This window comes from Oncorhynchus kisutch, linkage group LG6 (assembly GCF_002021735.2).
Source record: "Oncorhynchus kisutch isolate 150728-3 linkage group LG6, Okis_V2, whole genome shotgun sequence".
Lineage (NCBI taxonomy): Eukaryota > Metazoa > Chordata > Actinopteri > Salmoniformes > Salmonidae > Oncorhynchus > Oncorhynchus kisutch.
In genome coordinates, this window is record NC_034179.2 from 14,651,661 (window position 1) to 14,663,270 (window position 11,610).

Genomic DNA, 11,610 nt, shown 5'->3' on the forward strand with positions numbered 1-11,610 from the left:
CTGCTACCATTAAGTATACAATTCTTGGTATTTGTGTTCAATGTTGTTTCCTGGAATATTCCAAAACTCCCCTTATCTAATTGTGCTTCATAGGAATAGTGATTCAGCAAGTAGTGTGATTCAGAGGGTGATAAACGTCCCCTGACTTTGTGTTAGAGCCAAAACCTACACTCTGAGACAGGAAGCCGCCAATTAGACAAAGGGAGTGTACTTTGACCCCGGATTTCTCTGTGATGTCATACATTCAGGCTTTCAATACAACAAGGCACCTCTATTCTTTGGGGTTCACAGGGACTCTGGGTTTTCCCTATATTGACTCACTGTTTTTATCCTTTACCCTCCTCGTTTCAAGTGGGGTATTTGTCAAGATTACAAATGACCAAACAATAAATCTCTACTAGTTTGAGAATCAGTCTCTGCTACCCAGGCTAAATCTCTACTGTTATTTTGTAATAAACCCAGTGTCATCCACCAGCTAACTCTCTATCTGTTGAATTAGCCCTGGGATGAGGTTAGTCAAAACCTGGTCAATTAGCCCTGGGACGAGGTTAGTCAAAACCTGGTCAATTAGCCCTGGGACGAGGTTAGTCAAAACCTGGTCAATTAGCCCTGGGACGTTGTTAGTCAAAACCTGTTGAATTAGCCCTGGGACGAGGTTAGTCAAAACCTGGTCAATTAGCCCTGGGACGAGGTTAGTCATAACCTGTTGAATTAGCCCTGGGACGAGGTTAGTCATAACCTGTTGAATTAGCCCTGGGACGTTGTTAGTCAAAACCTGGTCAATTAGCCCTGGGACGAGGTTAGTCAAAACCTGGTCAATTAGCCCTGGGACGTAGTTAGTCAAAACCTGTTGAATTAGCCCTAGGACGTTGTTAGTCAAAACCTGGTCAATTAGCCCTGGGACGTTGTTAGTCATAACCTGTTGAATTAGCCCTGGGACGTTGTTAGTCAAAACCTGTTGAATTAGCCCACGGGGACGAGGTTAGTCATAACCTGTTGAATTAGTCCTGGGACGAGGTTAGTCAAAACCTGTTGAATTAGTCCTGGGATGTTGTTAGTCAAAACCTGTTGAATTAGCCCGGGGACATTATTAGTCAAAACCTGTTGAATTAGCCTTGGGACGTGGTTAATCAAAACCTGTTGAATTAGCCCAGGGGGGTGAGGTTAGTAAAAACCTGATGAATTAGCCCGGGGACGCGGTTAGTCAAAAATTTATGAATTAGCCCTGGGACGAGGTTAGTCAAAAATGTATGAATTAGTCCTGGGTAGTTGTTAGTCAAAACCTGTTGAATTAGCTCGAGGATGAGGTTAGTCAAAAACCTGCTGAATTGGCCTTGGGACATTATTAGTCAAAAGCTGTTGAATTAGCCCTGGGACGAGGTTAGTCAAAACCTGTTGAATTAGCCGGAGGACGAGGTTTGTTAAAACCTGTTGAATTAGCCCGGGGAAGACGTTAGTTAAAACCTGTTGAATTAGCCGGAGGACGAGGTTTGTTAAAACCTGTTGAATTAGCCCGGGGAAGAGGTTAGTTAAAACCTGTTGAATTAGCCCAGGGAAGAGGTTAGTCAAAACCTGTTGAATCAGCCGGAGGACGAGGTTTGTTAAAACCTGTTGAATTAGGCCGGGGAAGAGGTTAGTCAAAACCTGTTGAATTAGCCGGAGGACGAGGTTTGTTAAAACCTGTTGAATTAGCCCGGGGAAGAGGTTAGTTAAAACCTGTTGAATTAGCCCAGGGAAGAGGTTAGTCAAAACCTGTTGAATTAGCCGGAGGACGAGGTTTGTTAAAACCTGTTGAATTAGGCCGGGGAAGAGGTTAGTTAAAACCTGTTGAATTATCACGGGGAAGAGGTTAGTTAAAACCTGTTGAATTAGCCCGGGGAAGAGGTTAGTTAAAACCTGTTGAATTAGCCCAGGGAAGAGGTTAGTTAAAAGCTGTTGAATTAGCCCGAGGACGAGGTTAGTTAAAACCTGTTGAATTAGCCCGGGGAAGAGGTTAGTTAAAACCTGTTGAATTAGCCCGGGGAAGAGGTTAATTAAAACCTGTTGAATTAGCCTGGGGAAGAGGTTAGTCAAAACCTGTTGAATTAGCCCTGGGACGTTGTTAGTCAAAACCTGTTGAATTAGCCCTGGGACGTTGTTAGTCAAAACCTGTTGAATTAGCCCTGGGACGTTGTTAGTCAAAACCTGTTAAATTAGCCCTGAGACGTTGTTAGTCAAAACCTGTTGAATTAGCCCTGGGACGTTGTTAGTCAAAACCTGTTGAATTAGCCCTGGGACGTTGTTAGTCAAAACCTGTTAAATTAGCCCTGAGACGTTGTTAGTCAAAACCTGTTGAATTAGCCCTGAGACGTTGTTAGTCAAAACCTGTTGAATTAGCCCAGGGAAGAGGTTAGTCAAAACCTGTTGAATTAGCCCAGGGAAGAGGTTAGTCAAAACCTGTTGAATTAGCCCAGGGAAGAGGTTAGTTAAAACCTGTTGAATTAGCCCAGGGAAGAGGTTAGTCAAAACCATATAAAAAACATCCACTTACGGGACCTTGCAAAATTATTGAGACCCCTTGGATTTCTTCATATTTTATTGTGTTACAAAGAGGGATTAAAATTGATTGAATTATCTTTTGTGTCAACAATCTACTAAAAATACTGTAATGTCAAACACCTCTTTGTTTAGGCAAGCCTAAATTAGTTGGATTAACAAATCACATAATAAGTTACATGGACTCAGTCTGTGTGAAATAATAGGGGTTTATATGATTTTCTTATGACCACCCCTTCCTCTGTCCACCATACATACAACATCTGTAAGGTCATTCAGTCAAGTAGTGAATTTCAAGCACAGATTCAGCTACAAATACCAGGGAGCTTTTCAGAAGCCTCATAAAGAAGGACGGACAGTGATTGGTAGATGGGTAACAATAATCAATCAGACATTGAATATCTCTTTAAACATTGTCAAGTTAATAATGATGCTGTGGATTGTGTGTTAAACCACCCAGACAAATCAAAGATACAGTTGTCCTTCTGAACTAAGCTGCAGAACAGAAAGGAAACTGCTCGGTGATGTTACCATGAGGTCATTGGTCATTTTAAAAGAGCTACAGAGTTCAATGTCTGTGACGGGAGAAAACTGAGGATGGATCAACAACATTGTAGTGACTCCACGATAATGGCCTAAATGACAGATTGAAAAGAATACAAATATACTGAATAAAAATACTCCAAAATATGCAACTAAAGTACTACTGGAAAAAAAACACAGCAAAGGAATACACATTTTAGCCTAAATGCAAAGCTGTATGTTCGGGGCAAATCCAACACAACACTGAGTAACTGATTCTCTTCATTTTCAAGCATGGTGTTGGCAGCATCATGGTGTGGGTATGCTTGACATCGAAAAGACTTAAATCTGCTTGATAATTGCTGGCTAGCCATGATCCCCAACATCTTGACAGAGCCTGAAGAATTTTGAAAAGAATAACGTGCAAATATTGCACAATCCAGGTGTGTAAAGCTCTTAGAGATTTACCCAAGAAGACTCACAGCTGTAATCAATGCAAAATGTTTTTCTAGACTTAGGGAGCTGAACACTTAGGCAACGACTGTATTTTAGTTATTTAATTGATATATTTTATACATTTTTATTACACTTTGACATTACGGAGTATTTTGTGTAGATTGTATAAAAAAAACAGAAATACAATTAAATACGTTTTAATCCCACTTTGTATTACAATAAAATATGAAGAAATCCAACGGGTCTGAATGCTTTTGCATGGCCCTGTAAGTCCTTGGGGCAATTATACAACTCATATTATTATTTGTTCTGTTGGTTCATTTCCCACTTAACATCTCTGATGAAATGTTTGTCTAGTGGAGAGTGCAGACAGAGAAACATCTTTAGGCCCCTTTCCTTGGTTGCCAACGTTTCCATCCACACAGAGAGAGTTAATATGACATAGGTTAACCCTTTAGTTTCCTTGGTTGCCAACGTTTCCATCCACACAGAGAGAGTTAATATGACATAGGTTAAGCCTTAGTTTCCTTGGTTACTGACGTTTCCATCCACACAGAGATAGTTAATATGACATAGGTTAAGCCTTAGTTTCCTTGGTTACTGACGTTTCCATCCACACAGAGAGAGTTAATATGACATAGGTTAACCCTTTAGTTTCCTTGGTTGCCAACGTTTCCATCCACACAGAGAGAGTTAATATGACATAGGTTAAGCCTTAGTTTCCTTGGTTACTGACGTTTCCATCCACACAGAGATAGTTAATATGACATAGGTTAAGCCTTAGTTTCCTTGGTTACTGACGTTTCCATCCACACAGAGAGAGTTAATATGACATAGGTTAACCCTTTAGTTTCCTTGGTTGCCAACGTTTCCATCCACACAGAGAGAGTTAATATGACATAGGTTAAGCCTTAGTTTCCTTGGTTGCCAACGTCTCCATCCACACAGAGAGAGTTAATATGACATAGGTTAAGCCTTAGTTTCCTTGGTTACTGACGTTTCCATCCACACAGAGAGAGTTAAAATGACATAGGTTAAGCCTTAGTTTCCTTGGTTACTGACGTTTCCATCCACACAGAGAGAGTTAATATGACATAGGTTAACCCTTTAGTTTCCTTGGTTGCCAACGTTTCCATCCACACAGAGAGAGTTAATATGACATAGGTTAAGCCTTAGTTTCCTTGGTTACTGATGTTTCCATCCACACAGAGAGAGTTAATATGACATAGGTTAAGCCTTAGTTTCCTTGGTTACTGACGTTTCCATCCACACAGAGATAGTTAATATGACATAGGTTAAGCCTTAGTTTCCTTGGTTACCGACGTTTCCATCCACACAGAGAGAGTTAATAGGTTAAGCATTAGTTTCCTTGGTTACTGACATTTCCATCCACACAGAGAGAGTTAATATGACATAGGTTAAGCCTTAGTTTCCTTGGTTACTGACATTTCCATCCACACAGAGAGAGTTAATATGACATAGGTTAAGCCTTTAGTTTCCTTGGTTGCCAACGTTTCCATCCACACAGAGAGAGTTAATATGACATAGGTTAAGCCTTAGTTTCCTTGGTTACTGACGTTTCCATCCACACAGAGAGAGTTAATATGACATAGGTTAAGCCTTAGTTTCCTTGGTTACTGACGTTTCCATCCACACAGAGATAGTTAATATGACATAGGTTAAGCCTTAGTTTCCTTGGTTACCGACGTTTCCATCCACACAGAGAGAGTTAATAGGTTAAGCCTTAGTTTCCTTGGTTACTGACATTTCCATCCACACAGAGAGAGTTAATATGACATAGGTTAAGCCTTAGTTTTCTTGGTTACTGACGTTTCCATCCACACAGAGAGAGTTAATATGACATTGGTTAAGCCTTAGTTTCCTTGGTTACTGACGTTTCCATCCACACAGAGATAGTTAATATGACATAGGTTAAGCCTTAGTTTCCTTGGTTACTGACGTTTCCATCCACACAGAGAGAGTTAATATGACCCCAGATACAACAGTAGGGTTTAGGTCTGCTGCTCTGCTGGGGTGTGTTGTATTTCTGTGTGAGAGTGACTGGACAAAGCACAACATCAGCATAGTGTAGTACAGTGTACGATTATCATTATTCTATTCCTACCATGATTTAGCTACCTTTAAGTTACGTCTGTGAAATAACAGAACCAAGTGCATTCTACCACACAATACTTCTGCATTGCGGCCTATGCAATGCATGACTCAGTAGCCTCACCATTTGCCCTGGTGATTCCTGAACTGTTGCACAGTGTATCCAAACTCCTCTACAGAAGGTTCAGAGAATACCTTGGCTCCAGCAGTTCCCACATTAAAGGATAAGGACCCGGGCATGTTCCAACCTGCAGAGAGAGAGAGAGAGAAAGAGAGAGAGAGAGAGAGAGACAGAGACAGAGACAGAGAGAGAGATCCCACCATAGTAAATAACAGACTCTCCTACACACTTTCATCACCTGTGATATGAGATACGAAATGCTCAGCTTTTATGTGTGTGTGTGTCCTTGTTCCCAGGGTCTTGCAGTAGTACACAAATAACAACAATGACAAAAACAACAACGCATACTGTATAGTCCTATGCAACGTCAGGTCTTATTACAGTAAGGTGTCAGAGTGATCGAATGGCAGACACATACAAACACATCCATGAAGCATAACAGCTTTTACGCATTCACAGTGAAACATGAAGAAAGTATTCTTCCACCCTGTTAACTTCAGGTCTGAATATAATGACAAAGATAATAATAATCAACTTCATGTTTAGACAACCTAGCTATTACAGATCACAACTCATACAGCAGCCTGAAGCTCAAATGTGATACTGCACATGTGCTAATTATCTTATTGTAAAGCTAAGTAAGGGGGAATCTGGCCATGGGTGACTGTGTCAGTGATCACCTATCTGGACAAGTCGCAGCATGACAATGTGTACAGATTACTGGTCTGAGGAGCAGACATGTTGGCTGGTCATAAGGAAAACACAGTATTTACAGGGGCCTACTGAGATGAGTGTGAGTGTTTATCAAACCACTACTTAGGCCTCCGAAGACAACAAAACAACACTCATGTCACGACACCATCCATCACAATAACAGAAACAACACTGGAGAGACACAGAGGAACGCTACAAACACTGGCAAAGTTATTTTCTTTTCTTAATGTCACTGACTTCGCTGATAGCTTCTTTAATCAGGGAAAGGTTTTACTTACTATGACTGTGATATGTGATTGTCTTACCGAGCTATTTTAAGATTAAAGAATTAACTGTAAGTCGCTTTGTGGTCTATCCTGGATAAATAAAATGAATTATGATGAATGATGATGACAATAATAATAAGTAAGAACGTCTGCTAAATGACTAAAATGTCAAATCTTCAGAACTGAACCAGCACAGAAAGAATGAATGGGTTAGGATTTAGCCTTGCCCAATAAAGCATTTTAAAAAATCTACTCTTCACATATGCTGTGGGAGCCAATATAAATCGATTTAATAGACATTGTTCCGAACAAGGTGTATGAGCATTTTATACTGCAGGCCAACAAAGAGCATTTTGCTAAGTAGGGTGGTGACACCAGAATCAGGTTAAGTTCACATACCATAACAAGACCCAACCCAACACAGGCCAGGTGGACTTTACACTTCAAACAAATAGAGAAATGAGGCTCACACTTCCATAACTGTAGCATTCTGCCCCATACTACTACACGGCTCAGATATTATAGGGTTAGGGACACTATTATACATTTGTAATAACACTGTTAATAACTCCACACATATTATGAACACCTGCTCTTTCCATGACATAGACTGACCAGGTGAATCCAGGTGAAAGCTATGATCCCTTATCGACGTCACCTGTTAAATCCACCAATCAGTGTAGATGAAGGGGAGGAGACAGGTTATAAAAGGATTTTTAAGCCTTGAGACAACTGAGACATGGATTGTGTATGTGTGCCATTCAGAGGGTGAATGGGCAAGACAAAAGATTGAAGTGCCTTTGAACGGGGTATGGTAGTAGGTGCCAGGCGCAGCGGTTTGTGTCAAGAACTGCAAGGCTGCTGGGTTTTTCCACACTCAACAATTTCCTGTGTGATGGTCCACCACCCAAAGGACATACAGCCAACTTGACAGAACTATGGGAAGCATTGGAGTCAAAGTGGCCCAGCATTCCTGTGGAACGCTTTCAACACCTTGTGGAGTCCATGCCCCGATGAGCTGAGGCTGTTCTGAGATGTTTATGTATGTTAACATTATGGAAACGTCATCATACACTATGACGATAGGATCAGATTCAAAAGTACAACTGGACTATTCCCTGGTGCTGTATTGGAATTGCTAACAGAATGTAAATACACACATGCCCACTCAGCCCATATCCATGTATAAGTCATTCTGGTAAAGACTTTCACAACTTCCTGTTTCCTCATCGTCTCGTCGTCAGGTAACATCCTCTGTAGGCTCTAGCATGTTTACCATTGGTTGTCTTCTAACTAGTCAGTGAGTCACATCACAGACAAACACTAAAACAGGTCTGTAAGGGGGCCAACGTCTCCAAATGGCACTCCATTCCCAATATAGCGCACTATTTTTGACCAGGCTATTCCCTATATAGTGCACGACTTTGGACCAGGCTATTCCCTATATAGTGCACTATTTTTGACCAGGCTATTCCCTATATAGTGCACTACTTTTGACCAGAGCCCTATGGCCCCTAGGGTGCCATTTGGGATGCAGTCTTATCAACCTGTTAGAGAAGTGGTAGGCAGATAACAGGATGTGAGGATATGGTTGTCCTCCTATTTGTCACACCTATGAGTTGTGATCACACTGCTGGGTCTATAGCCATATTAACATATGCTTTAAGCTAAGTAGTGCCTGCCTGAAGAGTCCCTGAGAGTGAGATAACGTACAGAATCAACACCAATGAATAGATCCTTAGACACTTCTCAAACACAGTGATATACATGGCCCTGACAGTTCAACTTGGGTGTCCATCTACTCCAACAAAAACTGTTTGAATCATGACAGTGGTTGTTACTGACACACTATGTGAGATATGAGTGAGAAATGTTTCGACTCTTGGCTAAAATCATCAACGACCACTCACATGCCTTGTCAGTGTGTTCCCCAACTGTCACCGTGGAAACAGGGATTCCGGGACGGGCAGTGGCAGAGGCACAAAGAGGACCTTTTATTGAAGTGGACCGATACAGTGTGACACAGAAGGAGAGAGTGAGGTATACAGTGTGAGAGAGAGGGAGAGAGTGAGGTATACAGAGGTAGAAGGAAAGTGAGGTATACAGTGTGTGAGAGAGAGAGAGGAGAGAGAGAGAGAGAGAGTGATGTATACAGTGTGGGAGAGAGGGAGAGAGTGAGGTATACAGTGTGAGCGAGAGGGAGAGAGTGAGGTATACAGTGTGAGAGAGAGGGAGAGAGTGAGGAATAGAGTGTGAGAGAGGGAGTGAGGTATACAGTGTGAGAGAGAGGGAGAGAGTGAGGTATAGAGTGTGTGAGAGAGTGTGAGGTATACAGAGGTAGAAGGAGAGTGAGGTATACAGTGTGAGCGAGAGAGGGAGAGAGTGAGGTATACAGTGTGTGAGAGAGAGGGAGAGTGAGGTATACAGTGTGAGCGAGAAGGAGAGAGTGAGGTATACAGTGTGAGAGAGAGGGAGAGAGTGAGGTATACAGTGTGAGAGAGGGAGAGAGTGAGGTATACAGAGGTAGAAGGAGAGGGAGGTATACAGTGTGAGAGAGAGGGAGAGTGAGGTATACAGTGTGTGAGAGAAGGAGAGAGTGAGGTATACCGTGTGAGAGAGAGGGAGAGAGTGAGGTATACAGTGTGAGAGAGAGAGTGGGGTATACAGTGTGTGAGAGAGGGAGAGAGTGAGGTATACAGTGTGTGAGAGAGGGAGAGAGGGAGGTATACAGTGTGAGAGAGAGAGAGATAGAGAGAGAGAGAGAGAGAGTGGGGTATACAGTGTGTGAGAGAGGGAGAGAGTGGGGTATACAGTGTGTGAGAGAGGGAGAGAGTGAGGTATACAGTGTGTGTGAGAGAGAGAGAGAGAGATATACAGTGTGTGTGAGAGAGAGAGAGAGAGAGAGAGAGAGAGAGAGAGAGAGAGAGAGAGAGAGAGAGAGAGAGAGAGAGAGAGAGAGAGAGAGAGACAGGGTGAAAGAGAAATACAAAAAGAGACTGTGTAAACCTTGCTGATTCTGATCCAATGTGATTCCAGGCGGCTGGATGCTTTGTGTGCAGCAAGCTGGATAATCCACTGCTCTGTGACTGATTGACTGACTGACTGACTGAGCACCTCATTGGGCAGCGGGGGCTCCGGTGAATCCATGTCTATTGGGAGTTCTTCCTGGTCAAGTCAGCTGGTCAGGACAAACTCTAGTCCCTGACCCAATCTATGTCGTCTTTTCACCTTCACTAACATCTCAAACAACAACCTATCATATGACATGATAGCAAACATAACTTGTTTTGACTGTGAGAACTGTAGTCAGCTGCTCTCTGAGGGAACACTAAGAGGAATCATGAAGCCATCTGTACTGTAAACTCACTTCACAGCTAGCTTGAAATGTCACTAATGGAGCTATCGAATGGTATCGAATGGAGCTATCGAATTCTATACCTCAACCGGTTTGTACGTTGTCAAGCGCGCGGTTACGTATGTTGGCGAGGTAGAGGAACCTGATTCAAGTCAGAGGCAGGTTCAGGGAGGTAGCACTATAAGCTGAGATAGCACACGGTTATAAATACATCAATAAATGTTACATTCTTAGAAATAAGGGTCCCTTTTGTGTTCCAGGTAGAACCCTCTGTGGAATGGGTTCTACATGGAACCCAAAAGGGTTCTATCTGGAACCAAATGGAGTTCTTCAAAGGATTCTCCTATGGGGACAGCCGAATAACCCTTTTTGGTTGTAACTAGCACCTTTTTTTCAAAGAGTGTACTAGTAGCTATGGTTTAACAACTATGCTTTGCATCTCTGCAGGCAAGAGTCTAATATACTGTGGGTGACTACGGTGTTTAGACCATTGTTGCAGCATGTTCATCCACACCTCTACAAACCTCTGCCAGAGAATAAGGTGTATGTGCTCCCCCTTGGCACAGCCCATTGTGACCTCATCAAGATGATATATGAGCCTGTCCGGCATTAATGATTTTCATTGCTTCCGGCAACTGTATATCACATGGGGGATGTAAACACAGCTCTGACCTGACAACACATACAAATATACCTAACCTACTTTCCCAACACAGACTGTAGAAAACTTGCTCTTTCTAGCAGATAAATGGTCAGAAATAAAATAAATAAATATGCACTCCAAATACAGTATTTGATTCCTGATATCCATGATATTTAAAATATTTGAGTACCCCTCCAGCTTCATCTATTCTGGCATGATGTTTTCAAAGGCATGGAAGGCAGACCTAATTCAAAATGTCACTGACAGATTGAAACAACATTGTCTTGTGGCCAGTTATCTCAGAGGAGCCATTCAACACTGTTATACTTTCCACACAGTTGCCTAATATGGAGTCAATGGCTCATAGTGTTGATTAGTAAGTAGATCACGCACTTGCGATATCTGTGGCACTTGACGCTCGCTCCATGCAAAATAACGTTTTATAATCTCATACGGAATGTGCAAAAAAGGACTTACATTGGATGAAAATCAGCGTTAAAACAGTCCTCTTTGGATTAAACTCCATTGTTGCAAGAGTAAAAAGTAGGTGATGAAAGCGGGCGCCTCTTCGAGTCCCGGGTTTTAACTTCAGCGGACTTCTCACGGTTGGTAAAGTTCAGGACCGGGCGCTCCGGACTGTAGATATTGAGGACAGATAGGGAGTGGGTGTACCTACGTCACAGCGCACTACCTGGCCCACAATTGCAGTGCTCTTTTTGAAGAGCGAAGGCTACAGCTTAATGATTGCGACATCTGGTTAGTTTTACCTTGCAAGGTAAGATACTGTACTGTAGTGTTGTGTTATCTTCTCAAATATGTTCGTGCTGCGACAATTAAATTATTACACAACATTGACTGATTTGCATGAGTTCTGTAATTAAAATAT

General features: G+C 42.1%; 1 protein-coding gene across 1 annotated transcript in view; it reads right to left on the bottom strand.

Annotated features, from left to right (window-relative positions):
• Window positions 1–11,375, bottom strand: part of LOC109892366 (integrin alpha-2) — a 35,885-nt gene extending 24,510 nt beyond the window's left edge. Inside the window, exons 1-2 of the mRNA XM_020484856.2 lie at window positions 11,202–11,375; window positions 5,750–5,873 (exon numbers count right to left, since the gene is read on the bottom strand). Of these exons, the coding sequence (XP_020340445.1) occupies window positions 5,750–5,873; window positions 11,202–11,250 (173 nt within the window). The 5' untranslated portion in view covers window positions 11,251–11,375. The remainder of the gene's footprint in view (window positions 1–5,749; window positions 5,874–11,201) is intronic.
• Between the last annotated feature and the right edge of the window lie 235 nt (window positions 11,376–11,610).